This window comes from Lissotriton vulgaris, chromosome 9 (assembly GCF_964263255.1).
Source record: "Lissotriton vulgaris chromosome 9, aLisVul1.2, whole genome shotgun sequence".
In the NCBI taxonomy this organism is placed as follows: domain Eukaryota; kingdom Metazoa; phylum Chordata; class Amphibia; order Caudata; family Salamandridae; genus Lissotriton; species Lissotriton vulgaris.
Genome location: NC_141697.1, coordinates 471,556,239 through 471,580,061, shown reverse-complemented (window position 1 = coordinate 471,580,061; position 23,823 = coordinate 471,556,239). Strand labels below are relative to the sequence as shown.

Sequence of the window (23,823 nt, the reverse complement as noted above, 5' to 3'; positions counted from 1 at the left end):
GGGGAGTTGATAAAGGGGTTACGGTGTCGCGTGATGGATGTAAATGATTGGGGCCTGCCATACTTTTTAGGAGTAGCAAGTTTGTCTTGGTCATTTCCTCTATTGCCACGATCCTATCCCCAAGATTGTTCATTCTTTCTATTAAAGGGTGTATCACAGAGTTAATCATAGTTTGTAGCTGGGCCAAGAGGGTTGGTGAAGTTGGGGGTGCAGACAGTTTTTTCTGCTTTACTTGGGTGCCTGTGTGTTTATCCACTGGTCGTTTTCTTTTACCAGAGGGGTCCTGGAGAGACATCATGGGGTTCATGTTACCTGTATCAGGTGGGCAGAGGGAAGTACCTAGGAGATTTCCATAGGGTGGAGATAATGTACTGGACTGGGGGCTTGTGATGACTGTAGGACAAAAGGATGCATTAATATGCTCCGATGTAGACTTAACAGCAGCATACTTGGATTTGCATAGACTATTAAGTTCCTCCAGAAATGATAGATTTGGTGATACGGCGGCTGACTGTGGGGGAGTAAAAACAGTATTGGAACAGTCAATAGACAATCGTTCTCGTTCTATTCTTACAGGTTGTTGGACAGTAGGTGGTGTTGTCTTGATTAAGTAGTGGACCATCGTCCCCTTAGCCATGTCCCTTGTCAAAGTAGGAATTTTCCTGCCCCCCTTAGAAGACATGGCGTAAATAGCAGCAGGCACCTACAGGGACTGGGAATTTATTAACACAGGTTCTTTTACCTCGTTTAGTTGCACGGCCAGGGGGGGTGGTCCGTCCCGGCCTCTTCTGGCCTATGATGGCCTTAGATGGTCCCGCCCTTGTCCCGGGCTTCTCCCGGCGCTCTCCCGCGCGCTCCAGCGCAGCGGGATCAGTGCCACCTTTAAATACCTACAAGAGCGACTAGCGGGTGGGCAGGGCCGGCAGGGAGAGCAGCCCAGCTGATTCAAGGGGCGCGCAGGGACTCCTGGTCCTCGGAGTCCCTGCTATGGCTCGCAGCCCTGCCGGTCGTCAAGTTACTGCCCCCGGTGGTCTGTTGCTCCTGTTGCCGGTGTCAAGGGGCGAAGCGGGATCCGCGTAGCGGGTCCGGCGAGGTCCAGGTGTTCAGAAAGGGGCTGGAAGTGAGCTGCTTCAGCAAGCAGCGCGGTGTTTGGAAGAATGCACACGCTCCCAGGTGCAGCAAACTTTTAATTCCAGGAGTGGGCGGGCGGGCCGGCAGGGAGAGCAGCCCAGCTGATCCAAGGGGCGCGCAGGGACTCCTGGTCCTCGGAGTCCCTGCTATGGCTCGCAGCCCTGCCGGTCGTCAAGTTACTGCCCCCGGTGGTCTGTTGCTCCTGTTGCCGGTGTCAAGGGGCGAAGCGGGATCCGCGTAGCGGGTCCGGCGAGGTCCAGGTGTTCAGAAAGAGGCTGGAAGTGAGCTGCTTCAGCAAGCAGCGCGGTGTTTGGAAGAATGCACACGCTCCCAGGTGCAGCAAACTTTTAATTCCAGGAGCGGGCGGGCGGGGCCGGCAGGGAGAGCAGCCCAGCTGATCCAAGGGGCGCGCAGGGACTCCTGGTCCTCGGAGTCCCTGCTATGGCTCGCAGCCCTGCCGGTCGTCAAGTTACTGCCCCCGGTGGTCTGTTGCTCCTGTTGCCGGTGTCAAGGGGCGAGGTCCAGGTGTTCAGAAAGGGGCTGGAAGTGAGCTGCTTCAGCAAGCAGCTTGGTGTTTGGGAGAAGGCATCTTAATTAAGTTCGTTTTGGTGTCCAGTAGCTGACTGGAGAGATGCATGTATTTGCCTCTCTCATCCTGGTTGGCCTTATGTGCACTTGATCGTTCATACTATGAAAACACACTCAAGTTTTTTAAAAGATGGGCGGAGATGCCTTATGATGAGCCTGCATTCTGGCACCCATGTTACCTCACCGAAGGAAAAGGTTAGGGGTGATACTGGTTGTCCCGCTTCATGGGTGCAAGATATATTTGGTGGAGTTCTAGGAATCTCCATTGACTTTTCAGTCTGCCCTTCTTAAGAGAGAATGGCATGCATTGTTTTGGGGGTTTTCCGCTTTTTGAGTAAATGCATTCTTATTGACTCTGAGATATTTGATGGTAATTTGTGTGTATTTTCCTTATCTTCATCTGGCCCCTGTTATTCAGGGTTCATTTTGGCAGCCATCCTTTACAGTGGCCTCACCTTGATTCAAATGGTTCAAATTTGAGATAAGTGGTTTCATGTTAGCCTAACTGTGTAGTTGATCTTGTATCTTGGCTATTCGTTACAGTGAGAATGATCTTGCTTAGTGCTCCTTGGCTATATTTTATATTGTGTTTTTGTCCTGTTTCCTCAATGGGGCACCTAGAAAGGTAACTCTTTCAGAAGGTGCACCTTCCCCTTCCACCAGAGCAAAGGGACCCCAGCAAGGCCTAAAACAGGCAGAACATGCAATGTTCGGAGCAACATGCAATGGTCACTTATAGGTCTGTGTCAGGCTTACAGCTTTGAATATAATGAGAACCTGGAAACTTTATTTCGCCCTTGAAAAAATTGGCACCTAAAGAAGGAGAACCTGCAGGACTGAATAACATGTCAACAAGGATAAAGTAAGAAAGCCTTTGTGTGAGGAGGAACAGCAATTAAGAGGCAGAAATTAAGGGTAGAGATGGAGTAAAAAGAGGTCACTAAAAATATGGAGCTGACAGAGGGGGGGCTCAGGTGTAAACTTATAAGAACCAGTGCAACTTCTTGACTCATTGCCAGGCAGGGAACTGATTGCAACATATTCTGTTTGTGCTGCCTCCATCTACTGTGACCCAGAAGGGTAGTGACCTATTGATTGGTTAGAGTTCTCCAGTCGTCTCTGTGAGTAAGCATTTCCCTGTTTGCCACAGTTTCCAGCTACTTCCCCCGCTCATCCTGAGCACATTATAGGCACATTAGTGTACTCTCTCAATGTTGTACAACCTTGCAGGTATGTTGTACCTGATTGCAGACACACAACCTGTCTCTGTGAACTGAAAGTGGGTGTCAGTCTCCCATAAGGAGTGAGATTTTATTTTATTAATCCTTAATTACTGTTTCTCAGAATGGGACTAGAATGGATGACCTCGCCAATGAAGGCACCTCACCAAGACTTCAAATCAAATCAAATACGTTTTTAGGTCTCGCCTGTCGATGCGCATGCGCATCGAGCAAGGCGAGAGTATTGGGACTTATCTACTCTTTATCCACACTGCAAGGAATCGTGGCGATTCCTTGCAGTGCCCGTGACTTTTAAGCTCAATGCGCATGCGCATTGAGCTTAAAAGCGCGTGCACGTCCGTCTATGTTTACCCGCTCCGCCCCCTCCCCGCCGTCTCGCATTTCCCCCTGCCGCATCAAAGGCTTTCACGGCCGGCCGGCCATGCTTTCAGTTTCACGACCGGCCGGCCGTGTCAATTACATTACAAAGCCCGCTCTCCCTGCTCCGCCCCCTGCTCCGGCCAACATGGATTCTTCCCTGAGCAGCAGGCAGTGATTTCTGCTTCCTTCTCTTCCCGACACTCACCATGTTGCCTGTAAGCTACTCCACCTTCTGTCACTTTTCATCTCGATGACCAGCCCCTTTGGACTGTAGTTACGAATTAGATTGCGGCATCAGGATCAACGCATTTGCTGGCTGGAAGTTGTGCATTATTAATTGCCAGGGAGGGTTACTTTTCAACTATATTAATGTAGGTTGGCCGCGGCCTTGGCTGTTCTGCGCTTGTCACATGCGCTTACGCTTTTCTCAAAATCTAGGGTTATTCAGGCGTGGGCAGACAGTGCTAGCGGCATCATCTCTTTCTTCAAAGTTTGCTCAAATATTCGTTGTGTCGTTGGTGTGAAAGGTCCTGGTATTTCTCATGTGATTTTAAGATTGCCGTGCGGTGGAAAGTCTGCATCAACAGCACCAGCGCATTTTGACTTAGGAAAAAGATTATTATGACCGAGCCATTTAGAAATCCATCGTTTTGCGTTTGACACAAGTGCATGAACATTTGTCTCTCCTCACTCTCTTCCCCAAACTAATGGTAAACTATTGTGTGCCGTTACCAAATAATTGCAAGAGGTGAATGTCTTGAATACGTTTTGTTGGCCAATAATGCTTCTTCTAGAAGAAAACTTATAAGTAAGGGCAAATACATCTTTGTAGTGTTGTCCCATTACTGTGCTGTTGTAACAATATGTTGTGGCGTTTTTCTGTCTGTTACTTTTGATGGAATTTTGAGGGTGTAGGAGTTTTTTAATTTAATTTGACAATGTACAAGAAGACTTTGTACGTGCATTGAAGTATTTCATCTCTGCGCAGAAACGAAAGCCGACATCTTTGTGCAGTACACCAGCAAATCCAACAGGAGGCAGCAGCGTCATCGGGTATGCTATCAGCGATTCACAATAGACGATATTACAATAGTGAGAAGGCAAAGTACACTTCCTTACTTCCTAGAAACCACAATCCCACAAACGGCCATATGCCAATGAACAGACAAGGGGAGGAAAATAAACATCTTCCCTTGACATCCAGGAAGTAACTACCATGAAAACGGTGTTGTTCAAACAAGCCTTTGACCATAGCCCTGCCCTGCACCCACAAACCAGGCAACTAAACATGCAAACAGCAATGCAATAAAACACAGACAATATAGAAGCGCCGGAATACTTTAATTGGCATGGAAAGGGGCTGCAACGGGGTTCAGCTTACTTTGAGACCCGTGCGAGTATCTCTAGGCCTGATTCGAACGTCTGAAAGCCCCCTCTCCCAACTCTAAATACACCATCCCTGGTGAAACTGCACACAAATGCCTAGACCCACTCACCGACCGTCCGTCTTGTTTTACCCGCTCCGCCCCCTCCCCTTCCCGCCGTGTCGCATTTCTCCTCCCCCCTCCCCTCTCCTCCGTCCGTCTTGTTTCTTTAATTTAACCCGCTCCGCCCCCTCCCCTTCCCGCCGTGTCGCATTTCTCCTCCCCTCTCTTCCCTCCGTCTCGTTTGTTTAATTTAACCCGCTCCGCCCCCTCCCCTTCCTGCCGCCTCTCCCTACCCGTCTAAATGTATTAGCTATTTTTTGATATTTCTGGCAGCACACTAGAATACATTTTTTTTTAGCAGGAATAACACATAGTAAGAAAATGCTACCGCAAACACTTTCAACAACGTTGTTGCCGTTTTTACACTTTCAACAACGTTGTTGCCGTTTTTATTGTGTCATATTGCAGTGCCAAGAATGTCTCATAAACCTTTTCCGTGAGTTACTTATTTATTTAAAAAAAAATCAAAAGCTGAAAAGATATTCAACCTCATAAGGCTCCAACTTCATTCATATTTTTCTCATTTGCTTTTATACGACTAAATCATCACCATGTCGTGCCACATATACCTCACCCACACAGTATCACTCTGTACCCAAATAACCATTGTACAGTTTTTTGAATTGTTTTTATTGACGTACTGGCCGGAAGTACTGGCTTCCCAGTTTACATCAAAGGTGGTTAGGAAATGCTGGGTGCAGACATTGCAGGTAAAGAAAAATAACATTTAACACAACTAAAAAATGTAATAAGCTAATAAGATTTAAATAAGATTTAAAAAAATACCTCACTGACACGTTGCATATATAAGGAAGTTCTGACACTGCCATATGACACAACAAACAAAACTTGAACAATGTTGCTGCAAAATGTTGCAGTAGCGTGTTTTTACCACAATGAATTTGGAGTTGCTCCAAAAAAATCTATGTTGCAATGTGTTCCCAGAGCTGCTCATAAATAGCTAATATATTTGGTCTGCCTGTGAAAACATTGCATGTACAGAAGAAGAATGAATATTATGTTCATGACATAGGGGCTTCTAACTTCATTTCTGGCTCTCACGCTGTCCATTGCAGCTAGACTTTTGTTTACTCTACAAACTGCACATTTCCAGTTACCGATGTGTAACGACCTTGGCCTGTATTACATAATGGGTTCACTGTTCCACTTTGCGCCACGGCACACCTTTAATCAGGCACACCAGGAACAAACAGGAACAATGCACCCTATTAGAAGGAATGCGCTGCTTTTGCTCTGCCGGTGTTTGAGCACACGCATTCTGGGATGAATGTATTACATACATGAGGGGCTTATGTGCAAGCCTCTTGCGCCGCCGGTTCGTCACCTTTCCACACATTACAAGAGACCCACCGGCAGCGCAAGGGGCTTCTAAATAAGCCCCATAATACCTTGGCCTCGTGCGCTTGTAAACTCACTTCGCACCATTTAAGCTGCATGGGACGTCCAAGCGTTAGTGGCCTGGGGAGTTTGGTGGCAAACATACATCACCCTCAACCCCTCACCCTCAACCCCTCACTCACCCTCACTCTCACTCACCCTCACTCACCCTCACTCAGCCTCAACTACTCACCCTCACCCACCCTCAACACCTCACTCACCCTCACCCTCACTCACCCTCACCCTCACTCACCCTCCCTCACCCTCCCTCACCCTCACCCTCACTCACCCTCACCCTCCCTCACCCTCAACCTCACTCACCCTCCCTCACCCTCAACCCCTCACCCTCAACCCCTCACCCTCAACCCCTCACTCACCCTCACTCTCACCCTCACTCAGCCTCAACTACTCTCACTCACCCAAAACCCCTCACCCTCAACACCTCACCCTCACCACCTCACTCACCCTCAACACCTCACCCTCACCCTCACTCACCCTCACTCACCCTCACTCTCACTCACCCTCAACCCCTCACCCTCAACCCCTCACTCACCCTCACTCTCACTCACCCTCACTCAGCCTCAACTACTCCCCCTCACCCTCACTCACCCAAAACCCCTCACCCTCACTCACCCTCAACACCTCACTCACCCTCACTCACCCTCACCCTCAACACCTCACTCACCCTCACCCTCACTCACCCTCACTCTCACTCACCCTCAACCCCTCACCCACCCTCACCCACCCTCACCCACCCTCACTCACCCTCACTCACCCTCACTCACCCTCACTCACCCTCACTCACTCACCCACCCTCACACAGTGCAATAGGTCTCGGAGCATTTGAGTTAGAGCTTTTAGAATTGTTTATGGCTTTTTTTATTTGTAATTCTTTAGCATTGGCTACAGGAAACAAAAATGCTAAAGATTTACAAAAAATACCCATAAACAATTCTAAAAGCACTAACTCTAATGCTGCGAGACCTATTGCATTTCCAATGCTTGTTATTTGTTTTGGTACTCAACTGAGGACCACAAATATAACACAATTACAAGAATGAAATCACAATTATTAATATAATATTAAAAATGATTTTAGGAATCTAAAAAGATTGTAACATACCCATTCATTGGGTGGTTGTTTACATACAAGTAGCAGATTTTTGACTTTTACAATTCAACATTTAGTATATATAGGATCAAGAAATCTAGACCGTGCTGCAACTATATGTGGATGAGGACAGACAAATAACATATGCTCAATGTCCTGATCTCCTCCATGACAGAGGTTACATTTCGGAGATTCATCCGCTGACCATCTTGTAGTAAAAGATTGCAGTGGTAGGATGCCTAGGCGCAACATTGTTATTGCCCTTCTTACACCATGGGTGAGGAAGAACCCAACATATGGCTGAACGACCTTATATTCCAATGTTTCAACGTAGAGTTTGTATGAAGTTAGCTTATTACAATGAGCACAATCAAGGTCGAAGCTCAATCTTGGAGTGAAACATTTTAGAAAGAGCTTCAGCTGAGAGGTGGACCAGGTGAGCAAGATATCTTTACTGAGATTAGCAATTTTAAATGCTGCTATCATATTCCTATAAAAAATATAATTTGTAGCTTTTGTTTCAAAGGTCTCGATCTTTAACAAAGAGCGCAATGTCCCTTCCTTGGCATGCAGAATATAATAAGCCCATCTTATGACGTTGGCAACGGCTGTAGCGTAGGTGCTTGTTAAAGAAAATTCGAGCCTAAGTGCTTGAACTGGTATGGATTTGGAAACCTTGAGGATTTTTTTCAAAATCTTTCCTTCGTTTAGATCCATGTAAGACCATTGTTTCATTGGAATATGTTCAGTAGCATAAGATAGAACCGGTGGAATTTTTACTCTATACACTTTCATCAAAGTAGAAAAGTGTCTATTTCCTGTGGCAGAGTATAGTTTAGAGAGTGCCCCGGCATGTATTTCTGATTTTCTTTGTAAGTTGTTTATCTGTTTTGAGTTATGTAAGTTCTTTGTAAAAATCCTGCCAAGGTAAGTATATTCATCTACTTCTTCAATTTTTACCCCATCAAGCTTCCAGCTGTATTTTACACTTTGTTTCTTACATGAAAAAGCTACCACTTTAGTTTTTGTTAAGTTTGGGATTAAGAAGTTAGATTTAGAATACTCATTTAAGATATCTAGGAGCTTTTGTAAACCGAAGGGTGTTAGATCCAACATTACTATGTCGTCTGCGTATAACAGAGCATGCACACTTTGTGAAGCAATCTTAGGAGGTAAACTTGAACTTTGTTGTAAATGGCTCGGTAGATCGCTGAGATAAAGTGAAAATAACATCGGCGCTAAGAGGCATCCTTGTTTAAGACCGTTGGCCGTATTGATTTGCTTAGATAAGCCTTTTTCGCTACCCATTTGCACCTGGGACCAAGTATTGGTGTGAAGATTAATTATAACCTGCAGCAGATATTCAGGGATTCCCATACTCCTTAGCTTTCTCCAAAGTGTAGGTCTATCTACGCGATCAAAAGCCGTAGAATAGTCAATGAATGCAGCATACACTTGCTGTGATTTTCCTACAGTATATTTGTCTAAGATGGTCTGGAGTATGGAGATGTTATCCGTTACAGAATGATTCGGTCGAAAACCTGCTTGGTGCATAGGTATTAATCTTTGCGAAAACGCCCAGTCTTTCAGTCTATCTAGTACCTCCGCAGCAAATATTTTTCCTGTGGCGTCCATCAGAGCTATTTGACGATAGTTACAGGCAGCAGTTTTACTACCCTTTTTGTAAATAGGAATTATAATACTCCCCTGCCACGACTTGGGTATTCTTCCAGATTTGAAAATAAAGTTAAAAAGGGGTAGTAACATCTGGCTCCACTCCTTTGGATTTGCTTGTAAGACCTTAATTGGAATTTGATCTGGGCCTGACGCTGCAGTGCCTCTTGCGTTTCTGATATGCAGTTCAATGGAGATTGCTGTGGTATCTGCTATCAGTGAAGAGGGCGTTTCTGTATTAATATTTATATCGTTTCTGTCAGATTGAGTTAAATTTTCCTTATATAACTCTGTCAGGTAATTTTCCCATTCTTGAGGTGATACTGGTATAGCGTGTAGTTTCTTTTTAGTTCCTGTTATTTTTGCAATTAGAGACCAGTACTTTCGTTGATTATGGTTTTTTGCAGCAGTTTGGATATCTACCCAATTATTATCTTGCATTTATGTTTTATGACTATATTTCTCTCTTCTCAATTGATTTTTTAATTTGTTGATATCTAGCTGATTTGAGGGAGAACATTTCAGATATTGTGCTCGAATCAGTTTATTGAGCGTTTTCCTGATTATACTGTTTTTGGCTTCTTATTAGTTCTGGTAGTTTTTTGTTTTAACATATCTGTAAGAGCATTCTTAAGTTCATTGATGATATATTCAAAATTTGTAATCTGGTTAGAAAAATAAGTATGAGTTAAGAGTTGAGAAGATGTAATCATTGCATTGATGTTATTCAGGGTCGTAGAGTTCCAGAATATCCGTCGCTGTTTCTTGTTAACAGCAATAGTGCTATTACTGAACATGATATAATAATTCGTCGAGGAAGAATGAGCCCACCAATCGGTTTTTAAGTGCAGAGAGCGTGATCACTTTCATCCGAGAAATTGATACTCATATGCAATACTGTCTCCACTAATTCCAATCCATTATTGATTGGGACCCGTTTCCTCGTCTTGTGCAAGAGGCCGGGATGTCTCCTTCCACGTTGCCGTTCAGGATTGTCCCATTTAAGTTTGGCAGATACGTTAACAACAATTTTCCTCTCTTATCAGACGTTTTACCCTTAGGAAATTTTGGTATAGGAAATTCTAGTTTTTCTTCCTCATATGGTTTTGCCCATTTTCTGATCTCAGCGTTTGAAATTCTACCATTCAGATCCCCCATTATTAAGTATGACGTATTTGCTCTATCTTCAATTATCTTAGTGATAGCTTCCATAATGTCTACAAAAGTGGAATCTTGATTGGCACCTGGAGGAGCGTATATATTAAACATTAGAAAAGTCTTTTTAGGATCAAGATTATTTGTTTTCAGCGAAACTTGAATGCATTGGAAGTTCTCAGAGTTAGATTGGACAACTTCTTGGTTCCATAAGTAATCCTCGTTTAACAAGATTGCTAGTCCGCCCTTTGCATGGCCCCGATTTGTAGCTTTAGCTGGAATGTCATAAACGTAGTAGCCCTTCTGAACAAAAGATTTTGTTGTCCAGGTTTCCTGCAGAGCCAGGATATCAGGCTGATTTTTTATAGCTTCATTCATTTTACTTATAGTTTTTCCGGCCATGTTCCATGAGGTGATCGATAAACCATTGTTAAACAGCATGCTGTGTCTTGCCAGATGTTTTGTTGCTGTTTAAAATCTCCGAAACCCATGCCCAGGACTTTATTGATTTCTTGTCCGTTGTTAGTTCTGGGTCATGGTTCCAAACTTTTCTTTCACCTTTGTTCACGTGGATTTTCAACGTGTTATTCCATGTGTGTGTTGATCGTAAATCATCTGGGGTGAGTTTCTTTTCATACCAATTTCCGTTTGGCATATCCATATTTGTGTCAAAGAGACCAGTGGTCATTTTATTAGAGTGTCTTTTCTTTGCTTGGACTCTTTCGATAACATCGTAACCACATTTGTGCAGTATTTCTTTTTCGTTTAGAATGATCCCAGGAAGTACTGAAGACCAGAATGAAACCTCCACTATTTTACAGTTCTCTCATAGGAAAATTCACAAGGTCTATTTCTTTACTTGTTAACGAATGTAAAGGAGATATTTGCTGTAAGAGGTTAATTATCCTTCCTCGATTTAAAGGAATATTATCAGTGGGAAAGAGCTCTTCAAAGAGCAGATACTTAGATGAGATGTTTTGTCCGCTGGGAGCCACATTAATATGTTTGTCTCCGAGTCTCTTATTAGTTTGATTAATTCTTTCAGTACATAAGGCGGGTATAAAATCGTTTGCTCTATGATTCAATGCCTTTACTGATTGAATATTTTCAGTGACACTTGTTGCCTCCGGAATAGAGATTTTTGGAGTTATGATGTCATCCTGACCCTCTTGAACTTTTTGAGGAGTACTTATGTTTTTAAACTTCAGCTTACGAGATTTCTTTTTGTTTATTCTTCTTAACGGCTTCCTTCTTTTATATTTCTCCTTTTTTCCTTGAGTACTTTTTATTTCAGGAAACTTCTCTCCACCGTCTTCGTCAGGCGAGGGTTTAATAGAATTACTTTGTTCTTGCTTAACAATCCTAGTATTTTGCGAGTTTGTTTTGTTTGGAACTGAAAAGATTGGAAACTGTTTGATGTTATGTGAGGGTTCTTCTTTAAATAGTTTCTTGAGGGAGTATATTTTAACGTCCTTTTGCTTTTTTCTGATTTTATTATCTGAGTTTTCTAGTGTAATTATGTCAGATGTTTGAGTACTGATGTCGCATTTGGTAGTAAGCACAATGTTTTTGGAATAATTTGTAGAGTCAATGTTGTTTTCCTTATTCTCTTCAGATATTTGCGGTCTTGATGTGGCATCAGCCTGTGCTTTCTTCTTTTTTTCTTCTAGAAATGTTAGAATGCCAATTTGGTCAATCCGTTTTGACCAATAGATTTGCTCTGTATGGACAGTGTAATATCAGGATTTTTAGATGAACTCTCAGGAAAGACTGGGGTTTCTATGCAGTATTTAAACATTCATGGTAGTGGGTAGTGCAAAAAGGAACAAATTAGGCTAAAGTGTATATAAAAATAGAGCAATTTATTATATACCTCCCTTGAGCAGGGTTACATTCTAAAATTAAAAACTTTAAAAGCAATAAAAACAATGTTATTATGATTTACAAGTAACACAATGTACATAAGACGGCCCGCCCTTTGCCCGGGCTTCGCCCCGTGCTCCGACCCGCGCGCGTCCCGCGATGCTCGTTACAGGGTTTGTTTAAGTGGTATTTGGTATTGTGGGGGCGTGGCACTGGGAGGGGGCGCGGCTCACGCGGGAAGAGGAACCAGCTACAGGCGTTGGCTGCTGGTCCTTGCAGTCCCGGGGCCGGCGCCTCTCCCTCCTCTGCGGCCACACGTCAACCACAGCCCTCCAACAAGTCCAGCACCAGATTTAGCAGTCTCTCAGCTACTGCTGTTGCGAGGCAGGGAAAACACAGGAGCAAGAACTTCTCTGTAACGAGCGGCTCCCGCGAAGCGGGGGCCGCGAGAAGTTATTCGGTCTTGGCTGGGGGCGTGGCTCACGCGGGAAGAGGAACCAGCTACAGGTGTTGGCTGCTGGTCCTCGCAGTCCCGGGGCCGGCGCCTCTCCCTCCTCTGCGGCCACACGTCAACCACAGCCCTCCAACAAGTCCAGCACCAGATTTAGCAGTCTCTCAGCTACTCCTGTAGCGAGGCAGGGAAAACACGGCAGCAAGAACTTCTCTGTAACGAGCGGCCCCCGCGAAGCGGGGGCCGCGAGAAGTTATTCGATCTTGGCTGAAATAAAATGTTTTTATACGGGTTTTTTACTGTAAATGAAGTCTTGTATATTGTGATTTAATGCTATTTATAGTTGTTCTTAATGCATATTAATTTATTGTTTTAACCATAGTACACAATCTTAATCATATCTGCGATCTGCACTGTAGGGTAATGTACCCATTCCAACTGGTCGTTTTATGGGCTGAATTGTTTTTATGGTTGATTTGTGTAGTAGGTCTTTTATGATGAAATATCGAATAAAGACTTTTTTGACCTGACCTGGGTATCAGAGCGCTTTACATAGCACCAGGTTTGTTACACAAGGACACATAAATTACTTGTTAGGCACGTGGAGATTGTGATGTGCCCAGAATCACAGGATGTTGAGCGTCGCTGCGGAGACTCGAACCTGGTTCCCCAGCTTCGACGTCGACTGCTCTAGCCGCAAGGCTACATCCTCTCCCCAATAGTTGAACTAGAGGACAAAGTTGGTGGTTGCCACCTTTTTATACTGTCCTTTTGAGATTTGGTACAAATTACTGTGTGACGGTGCTCAAATAAGGCATGAGACTAAAGGTAATATTCTTGTGCTATTTCCATTTGCTCTGTTCTTATCAATCAAGCCTGCTTTATTTGGCTGGCATGCAGCCATAAAAGTATGACATAAAAACAATGAACCAATATAAAACCAGAGACCAATCATAAAACTACTCGTACGTATGCAACTATAATAATTCATAATAGCCTGCGTATAACGTCTATAAGGCCTACTTAACTAAAACAGTAAATTAATCTAATTTTAACCCTTGTGAATTAAAAAAACACATTATAAGTTAAAAAAAAACCTTAGTAGGGGTGCATTGAGTGTCTAGAGCGTACAGCAGCCCTTAAAAATAGGCTTACATAAAAACGTGTTTCATCATCACGCAATTGCTTCAGAAAGAGTACAGTAATAAGTTGGAGAAGGTAATTTTAATTGCTCTAACATGCCCTCACCAGTTCCTTTTCACAGATCTCCACATCTCATTGATATCCTCTAGTCTAGTCAAACACCTACTGTGACAGGATGTCTTAACATATAAAAGGTGGTGGAGGACTCTAACCCCAGCCAGCATTTCTGAGTTCATGAGTTGGTATCCCTAAGGGCTAGATCATTAGAACTGTGATGTTTCTGAGATTGGCCTAGCTACCAAATAGGAGGCCAGGCGGTGCTTCTGATTAAGCAGCCAAGACCTGGCTATATCTTCACCACTGCAGGCTTGTCAGGGCTTTGTTGGTAATGTTCCAAGACTTTGTCACCATATTTTGACGTACATGGAGAGGCTGGTTTCACTTTATATCGTTTCCTTAAGCTCTAGGTTCATTATCTTTATGCATCCTTATCCCCACGTGCTTTTGAGGCTGTGGCAGAAACTTTATTAGAATAAGATAAACGCAGACCTCATGCTATAAATATGAAATACTCTGAATGTGACGTTTGGGAAAGCCATTTACAATTTCCACATATAGGGTAAAGATGAATTTCACACATTGTCCGCACATGGCTAGGTCAGTACTTTGATATTCAATTAGTTAAATGGGTATAACAAATTTACCATCCTGCAGTAAATAATGTAATGAAAGTCCCAAAAACTTAGTCATGTTTAATTTCTTAGAGCACCTATTGTCACCAAGTTGGATTCTTTTTCCTAGACACTTAACAGCTTGTGTGAACAAAACTGATCCGAGACATCAATAAGTAAGGGTTACTTCTGGAAAAAAATAAGTAGTGTCAACTTTACTGAAGTCAGTATTCTGAAAGAAACAGAACCGTTCCTCTTCTAAGTCTTTTATGTTAATAATTTCTGTGGTTATTTTTTATAATCAGCGGTACATCACCAAAAATCCCTTCGGTAAAAGCCTTTCTCATCAACTTTAATTTTTAAAATGGGGAAGGCATGCGGCAGTTAGTTAAGAGCTGGGAGAGAAACACTCCCTTCCTGTACCCTGTTGCCTCTCGAAACTAACCGCATAGTCAATGCGAAGGACAGAGAAGACACTTCACAATGGTTATTTCAAGTTTTGGGAGCAAGAGCAAACACTTTCTTCAGCTACAAAGAAAAATTACTCGAGTTGTGGAATTAATAAATAATTGTTTAACTCACCTTTTTTTAAAAGTGGTGTTGTCAGTAGGTTTCAATAAAGTTTGACGAAGGGAAATTTCCGTTATGCTGGCTTAAAATCACGTAATTTCGTGCTGAAATTACCGAAATGACTCCATGTGCAAAATAATAGCGCAGGAGTACAGGAACAGCTGTTTTGCGGCACTTGCGCTATTATTATTTTCTTAGCACATAATACTCTAAATGGACATGAAGACGCATTTAGTGCTAAAATATAGTGGTAAGCGTTTTTTGCATTACGTGTAATTTTTGTGGCAAAATTAGTGTAATGCAAATTGTGCGAATTTCACACACTTCTACATTAAAACTGGCTTCTTAGGTAGTGAGTATTGGTCTTTGGGTGGAGGAGAGATACTAATAATATGCCTATCATTTTAGGTGAAAATCCAAGCAAATGGCAACTACGATCCACTGCTGAGGCATATAGAAACAATTAAGAGAAGGGTTAGATTTGGCTCAGTGTGCTAGAAGTGATTTAATTGTGGGGGCATTGCTCACCAGAATTTCAATGTTTTCTATCGTCTAAATGGGGAGTTGTTTTTAAAAGGGTCGTGTGGTTTTGTATTGGGGTATTTGAATGTTTGAACATTGTGAGGTTTTGTATTGTACTAATATTTGTCACTGTTAAACGCTGTAGCGAGTGGTTTTAAGAGAAAAAAAATCTTTTTTGATACTACTTTACACTGCAACTGGATCTCCTGGTTTTGATTTCTTTTGGCAACTGTAGCCTACATAAGTTAACAAATTTACTGACAGTTACAACTTGCATTTTCGATTTTCTTGGTAGTCCAATGAAGCGGAAAATACTTTAAACTTTTCTCAGAACGCTAGAAACGAACATGAGGAAAGGCTGGGTGAGTCTGTAAAAGTCACAGTTGCTATAAATCAAAATCTAGACTAGTATGTATTCCAATCCATGAATGCCAAGATACTGCTGAAAAAAGTACACTTAGATGGTTGATGGCTTCTTTTGAAACTTGAATACTCAAATACCAGTGTCAGTGATTACTATATCTTTTCAGAATCAAATTAAAAAGGAGGTACACACAAGTCAGATCATCATAAAAAATATTAAGCATAACATATAAACATGAATTTGGGTGTTAAGGTTAGCAACATCACAGAGCCTAGTGAGTGTTTGGGGGTCTGGTTCACCCTACTTCCAGGAATTTCACATTGCTTCACAATTCAGTAAGGCGTTCTCCAGAATTGGCTTTGTTTCAGTCTCCAAGTGTTTGCACAGTAAAGCTTCCGCTGTCAAGATTTGACTGAAAAATGTATTAGATCATACACTACTAAGATAGTCAGTCTCTGGAGGTTAAAATCCAACCTTGGGAAAATAACAGAGATAAGATTGATCAGATTTGTTCAGTGTTAAGGCCTCTAAAGAAACTGTGTCAATAAATACAACATTTTTGAAAGGAAATCAGGTGAAAAGTGGTCATGGTTATGGGAAAGTCTTAAGTGAGAACTCAGCACACAAGAAAATATGGGGTTTTGATTACATTAAGAGGTTGGAGAATCAATGACGAAAGATGTATGTTGAACTGTTTACCTCTGCTACTTTAAAGTATAGCAGCTTATGCAAAGGGATGTGAACTATAAAATACAAGTTGCTCCCTCACTTAGGTTTCATTAAAAGGTTATGGGACTGAAGTGACTGGTGTAGCAAATTGTTGTCCTTGCATTTAAAGAATGGATGCAAAGCAAGTTATCCCTTGAGGGTGTAGAAGTAGAGGATCACCATGAATGATAACAAGGTTAAGGACTTGTATTGTAACTGTTTATTTGTTTTAAAAAATCCGGTATTGGTATAATCCAAAGTCCACAGACCTAAAGTATGTTCACTAACCTTCCGTTTTATTTTGGAAGTGAGGTGTAAAGAGGTTGTGTTTGGTGCATAACAGTTCTCAACAATCTAATGTTCAATAAGCCTTCCAGCAACGGCCAGAGGAATGTTGTTGGGGTGTTTTTTTCCATGATTTCAGCAGAGTTTTCCTTGCAATTATTTCTTGCCTTCCTTTGGGGAGTCTTAGTATGCAGAAAAAGTAAGCATGCAGGCTCTGAATATGATTAAGGTGTATGCTAGCTGAATCTTGTGTAAATGGATCAATCTGATTCTGACCACTCTTCTGCATGCCATTGTTAGATTGACAGAATCCTTCAAACGTGTGTGCTGTTAACAAAGCTGGGTTGAAAATCATTTGCAGTTTACTGTATTCAATGCTGTGATCTTCCTCAGTTTTCACACCGTTATGAGTCATTTCTTGTGGAACCCTGGGCTAAGAGAATTGCTCTTATTCCATGAAGACCTAAGCGTCACACTAGGCTAAGATGGCACACCCATGTGTTACATTTTGCATTTTATGGTCTATTAGAAATAAGAGGTCCCTGTCTGTGTTTCTTCAGAATGCAAGTCTTGGTCTGTTTTGAGATCAAGTTATCATGCACTTAATTCAAAACCCGACAGTACCGTACCTAGTTAACTGTTTTGATGTACCTACGTGGTTTGTGATATGGCGAGGAGTGCTCTATTTTCATCATTTTCATGCTTAAACACAATCGAAACTCATTGTGGGAGGAGATCTCGCATTTATGGCCAAGGGAAAAAAGCCTTTGTCAAGTGTGTTTGAAGCAAAAGTATTACAGAAAGATCCTATTGACATACTAAGTGTTCAGAATATTTATTTGTTTCCAATTGTCAATAGCAGGTGTGTACCTGGTATTACATCTAGGGTGTTCAACGCAGGTCCAGAGGGACCGGATTGATCCAATATCTTCAGGATAATCATTGCAAATGTAAATGAGATCCATTTAGACTCAAGTGTGCACGTTTATTATGTGTGGATATTCAGACTATCTGACATGGGTCTATTCCGCGTAGAAACCCCTGAATTACTGCTCTAACCCAGTAACTATTGTGAAAGAAATTGAAGCCCACCTCTTCAGAGAGCACTGCCACCATTCTCAGTAGGAACCTACATGTCTCCTACCTTATTACAAATGATTTTGAATGAGCTAGGTCAATGCTATACAAATATCTGTACATTCATACACACACCCAAGTCAAGGCGCTGTGTTGTCGGTACTCAAGCCAATGTATGATGTAATGTGTCTCTCCCTTTCAGTTGATTGTTTTTCGTGATGTAACAGTGTAAAAGCTTAAAAGATCATCAAGCTTGGAGCATAGATCATGCAATGTGTCAAATGTTTCCAGGATGCGCCAAACTCCAAGCCAGCAACTCCAGAAGATGCAAAGCCTACTAATGTAGTTGTGGAGAGTGGCCCAGTAGCATACAGCCATGAAGATGACGTCGAAGAAGAAGAAGAGGAGGAAGATGAGCACTGCATGAGCGCACTTCAGTTGATGGGGGGAGCTGGTAAGTTGTAGAGTTGTTTTCCGAGCCTCTCCCACCATTATGGTATAAATCCTATGTAACATCCTTGACTTTCATGAACACACCATTGCTGGCTGTCATATTAAATATGTGTTTTTCCTTTTATCTTTTAATTCCCAAAAAAGAAATACAGAGTGCTAGTTATTACTTAACGTTTTGAAAAAGAAGTTGCACATGGCATACATTACCCCATAGTGGAAACAACTTGGGCGTTTTGACGTGGTTCCAGACAACAAAGGCATAATATTGTTGAGAGCCTACTTTTAGCAAACATTAGCAAAGCCAATGGGTTCAACTTTTGGGTTTACCAGTGCTTTGTTTTGCGCATACTGTTCAGCCCTGGAAAATAGAAAAAAATATACTTTACAGATGCGGAATGTTTTGCCAGAGGTTGGAAAGTGACCCGATTGTCATTGAACTTTACTCTGACCTTGATAGAGTTCTCTTTGGAGTACAAGTTAAGAGGTGCCACTAGCAGTTGTTGTTGATAAGGAAGATATAAATACCTTTCTATAACCAGAACCGCCTCCTACCATATTTAAACTTGGCTTTGATACTAAATCTGGGTCAGCAAAGACAGTTGACTCGGAAAGACAAAGGTGTTCTATGAAATGAGCAATCTAGTTTTAGTAAGCCTTATTCCAACAGTGTACCCGGAGGCCTGACAGCATCGAAACTTGCAATTGGCTGTTAACCTTTATCGGAAAAGGGTTATAATTTGGTCTGGACAACACTACATCACTGAATTCATAATGTTCTACCTCTTTATACATCTCTTACTAACAGATAAAGCTCTTTATGTGGGACTCTGTGAGCTCTTTTTTAAAAGGTCTAAAACAATGTGCAAACTGCCACTCTAACACCTTTTTCTGAAAGCAGGGAACAGCAAGACACCTCCAGCATCCAGTCTTTCATTTTCTTTAATTTCTATATGAATATATTTTGGGAAAATCATTGTGGCTCAAGTAAGAAAGGGTTGTCAATGAAGATCTGCATCCTGTCTTCCTGGGGAAAGAGGTTATCGAGATTTGTCTTTGTCTCTACATGCGTATAGTGAAATACCCAGCAGTAAGCAAAGGCAGTATTTTATTTTTCACCTTCTTGACCTTCCATCTACTTTTAATATTATTAAGGGCAAAAGTAGCATGGGCATACTTGTAGACCAAGTTGTGGTTCCACTTTTGTACGCGTTCTTATTTGTCTTTGTTCCATACCATGGAGTAGGTACGGTTTAGAGTGAGTGAATGAACCTACTTTTACGATCAAGAAGGGTGTAAAAATGCATTAGTTTACCCTATCTCTTCATCCTAATAAATAATGGAAATAGTTCTTGTTTCGAGGAATGAATGGCCGATGATGCCATGATAAGCTAATAGAAGATTCTGATTGTCCTTTATTCTAATTTTCTGATGGACACTTCTAACCGGAGATTCCACACCTTTAGAATATTTCCAAGTGCCAGTTTGGATCTGGAAGCTTTCAGTAGCAGTGTTCCCACACACCTCTATTCGCAGTTTCACTTGCTATGGTCTTGATCTGCCTTGGAGGTGATGGAGGGTAGCCCCATGTTAGCACCAACCCTGGCAACCAACACAACTTGCTTTCTTTCAATTCCTTTAAATGCACATCCAAAGCTCCTCTTCAGTCAGTATTTGATCATTTCAAAGCGAGATCCAGTGTGCAAAGGAATGTTGTTCCCGAATTAAACTACAGGGTTCAACTCATGCAGTGACTGTAGAAAACACGTCAGTAACAGACCAGCGTTCCTTTGGCGTTTGGCCTCTGGGCACAACCCAAAGTTGGAGCATAACCCTAAGTATGTCCTCCTGCACCAGAAGGTGATCTGGGACCATGAAGCGAAGCTGTATCGGCCCAAACATAGAAAGAAGTCATGGACCTCATGTAAGTTCCAGTCAAAATCTAGGGTACAGACCCACTCCTGCTCTCTGTGCCGATCCCTTGAAAGTCTTCTTTGTCATTGAGTTCATTTGGCAAGTCCAAATCGAAGACTCACCTTGTAAGAAATTTGGGGCCTTATTTATGAGAAGTGACGCATTTTTGTGTAAAATCTGTGATGCGTCACTTCTCAGTGCGCCCTCCTTGCAACATGATGGCTGCGTCATATTTACTATATGATGCATCATGTGGCAAGGAATGACAGATACGTCAGTATTACTGATGTATCTTGTCGGCGCAAAACTGATGTATTGCTGGAGTTGTGTCGGAAGTGTGACTCAACTCGAGCAATGTTCCTTTCACATGGGGCAAGCCCCATGTGAAAGGGACTGCATCAGCCTTATGCCTGCAATGAGGCAGGTGTAAGATATTGACGTAGTAGCGTCCTAGAAGTGGCGCACTGAAATCTTATAGACTTCAATGCACCACTTTTGCGAGGCTTGGATGCGGGGGAATGCCCACCCTGGATACTTTATACCTGATGCAGGTATAATGTAGCGCAGGGGTTTACAAAGTGACGCGTCTGCTTAGATAAACACTTTGTCAATAGGGTGCAACATAGAAAATTTTTTATGTCGCATCACAAAAAGTGATGCACCGGCTGTGTAAAAGTGGCGCAAGACCTCCTAAATAAGGCCCTTGGTTATTGTTTGAGGAGTGGTGGAAGCCCTATTCAGGTAACAGCCACATTCCTTGTCTTGGTAAACCACACAAATCACTAAATTAACCTGTGTTTTACCCTCTGGTAGCTTGGCTCATAGCAGTCCAGCTTAACTTAGAGGCAATGTGTAAAGTATTTATGTAGCACGCAAACAGTAATGATGTGAAAACACAACACAAGAAAAGTCCCAAACCAATTTAGAAAAATAGAAGACATTTCAAAAAATAAAATGATACCTGAATGACAAAGATCTAATCAGCAGAATTGGACATATTTCAAAGTTTCAGGAATGTTCAGCGCATAAACGCACAGCGTGTCACACGCTGTCATCTGGCCATGCTAGACCAGCATGCTAGTTCCAACATAAACAAATTCAGCAAAATAGGAGGGGTGAAGGACAAACGTTTTGGGGACTACCGTCCAAGGGTGTCAGGTCTAAGATAACTCAAACGATGATAGGAGGTTCGTTGGTTGGGTACATGCAAATAAGCATTCTACTGGTCAAAAACTATGATCCATTTGCACAGATTTAAGGCAACAGAACCTGAGCCAGTGCAAGCATTTTGAATGTGTCCTTCCTTCGGAAGGCATTCAGAGGACAAAGATCTCAAATAGGACAAAGGCCTCTATCCTTTTTTGGCTTGAGGAAATAGCGGGAGTAACACCAGTGGCTATTTACCGAATTTGCATTCCTCTCAGTGGCTCCTTTGAATGTTAGAGCTCATACCTCTTGCAGTAGGATGGCTAGGTGCTCTGTGAGCCGCTCCTATGTGAGAGAAAGCTGAGGCGGGTCAGAAAGGAATGGAGGAGCATAGCCCTGCTGAAATATACGGAGTACCTGTCTGTTAGTTGTGATGGACTGGTGTCTGAGGAGAAAGTGATGGATAGTAACTCCCACAGGGTGCTTGTGCACCACTAAGGGCAAACTGAGTGACTTGCGTGCTCATGCCGGAGGGGAGGACTGGGAAGATTGATGCCCCTTGTGAATTATGCATTGCCAGCCTGATCCCTGTCCTCTACAAAGAAAGGAATGGGGGGACTGCAGTGTGTGCATTGCCTGTACGTCAACCCTCTGGATTAGCCTTGAAAAGGCTGAAACTGATGAAGAAACTGTCCGAAAGGGATTGAAATGCCATAGGACCAAGCTGTAGGATATGGCCCTGCTCCCTTTAAAGTGCTCAAGGGCTGAATAAGACTTTTTTACCAAAAAGATGAGGCCCATCAAATGGCATATCTATTAGACACTCGCATATCCCCAGAAAAGCCAGTAGCTTGCATACATGTGTGGGGGTAGAACCCATGCACCATTGCACGCTCCAAGAAGTCAGAAGCATCCAGGCCAGCTAAAATGACATATTTAGCTGCATCCTGGCCGTCTTGAATGGTCTGAGATTAAAAAGCTGCCAGGCCTGCTCTTCTCTTTACAGCAGCGACCATCCTGGATGCTCTCTCTGCTCCCCGCTGCCTCCTCCACTGCGAATGGAACTCTTCACACCAAACTTTGAGAACGTAGCTTTTTCAGTGCGACTAACCTGGCCCCTGTCACATGCCTGAACTTGTAAATTTTTCCCCAGTTTAGCACAGCTCGATGACCTCATGTGGCGTACTGTGCTTTTACAAAAACAACAATTGATGGACAGAATGCAGAACAATGTCATACATTCACCCCAGTACAGAGATCTGGGCCAAAATCAATCGGTTTTTTGCTCACCATGCCTTCCAGTGTGGACCCAGCCATATGCAAATCAGTCTTGACCCTGCGCCCAATGGGAACGGTCCAGCCTGAAATGCCAGGCCAGACCCTCCCTGGACTGGAAACAAGCATCCTAGGACCGGTATCGGGCTTTCATCCCTCATCAGCCAGGATAGCTTGACTCCAGTGGCATGTAGAGCATGGGACCCACATCTGGGCATTCCCGTCCCACTCCGGGTACTGTGCTTTTGGGCGCAATTCTTCACTAAACTTTGAATTTTACTGATTAACTTTTTGTCGTTCTAGTATAATTTTTTTTTTTATTTGTGTGGGATTTTTCATGTGCCACTTTTTCACTTTCTTATTTGTGTGCTGCATAAATAATTAACACAGTGCCTCCAAGTTAAGCCTGACTTCTTTGTGACAAGCTACCAGAGGGTTAAGCACAGGTTAATGCAGTGAATTTTATGGTTCACCCTGACGAGGACTGTGTTTATCATGCGAGTAGGACTTTCACCTCTGCCAACTAATATCAGAATTTCTCACACTTGACTCTTTTGGTATAGCCTTTCTTTTAAAGCAGCTGTCTTGGACTGCAATTTAGTAACTTTTCTCCATCACAACAAGTCCATGACATTCCAGCTATCATTCCGGTGTTTCAGCCTTGATCCTGAATCTCAGTAAGAGCATCGCTGAGGTTTCTTGGCCTGTTAACCTAATGCATCCTGTTTGTCCACTTACACACGTTGCATATATGGGCTCTGAATTAGGATATGAAATCTAAGTGGGCACAGTACCAAGGAAACCTGTTGGATGTCTTCCAGGTTTCAGAAGAGACTGCACAATATCTTTCAGTGGTACCTTTCAATTGCAGCCTGACCAGCGGCAGACCCCTCCTCGTTTTCAAACCCTGAGCTGAGTTGGGAAGAATATATCACCACTGGTTAGGGGAGGTCATGTGGGAGAGGTGAAGATTGGAGGTCTCTGCTCTCGGATTGCAATCCAGCTCTATATCATTCTGTTGACATTGCAGGTAATTTGTCCGATTTTGAAGGTCTGCCTTCCATCTATCTGTCAAGGGGAGATTGGTATAAGTTTTATGGACAACGTGTGGTACCTCAACAAGTAGGACATATTGGAGCCCTGTATCCTATGCCAAGAGGTTCTGCACCTGGCAGGATCCTTGAATGCCAAGGCAAACAAGCTCAGCTGATGGTACCTGATGAATCACAAATGGCGGCT

At 42.8% G+C, this 23,823-nt stretch overlaps 1 protein-coding gene across 2 annotated transcripts in view; it reads left to right on the top strand.

The window, feature by feature from the left end:
• BRF1 (BRF1 general transcription factor IIIB subunit) overlaps positions 1–23,823 on the top strand; it is a 1,205,829-nt gene that overhangs the window by 1,161,831 nt on the left and 20,175 nt on the right. For both annotated transcript variants that reach the window (XM_086937923.1, XM_086937924.1), the window contains exon 17: positions 18,091–18,253. In XM_086937923.1, coding sequence (XP_086794049.1) covers positions 18,091–18,253 — 163 coding nt within the window. The remainder of the gene's footprint in view (positions 1–18,090; positions 18,254–23,823) is intronic.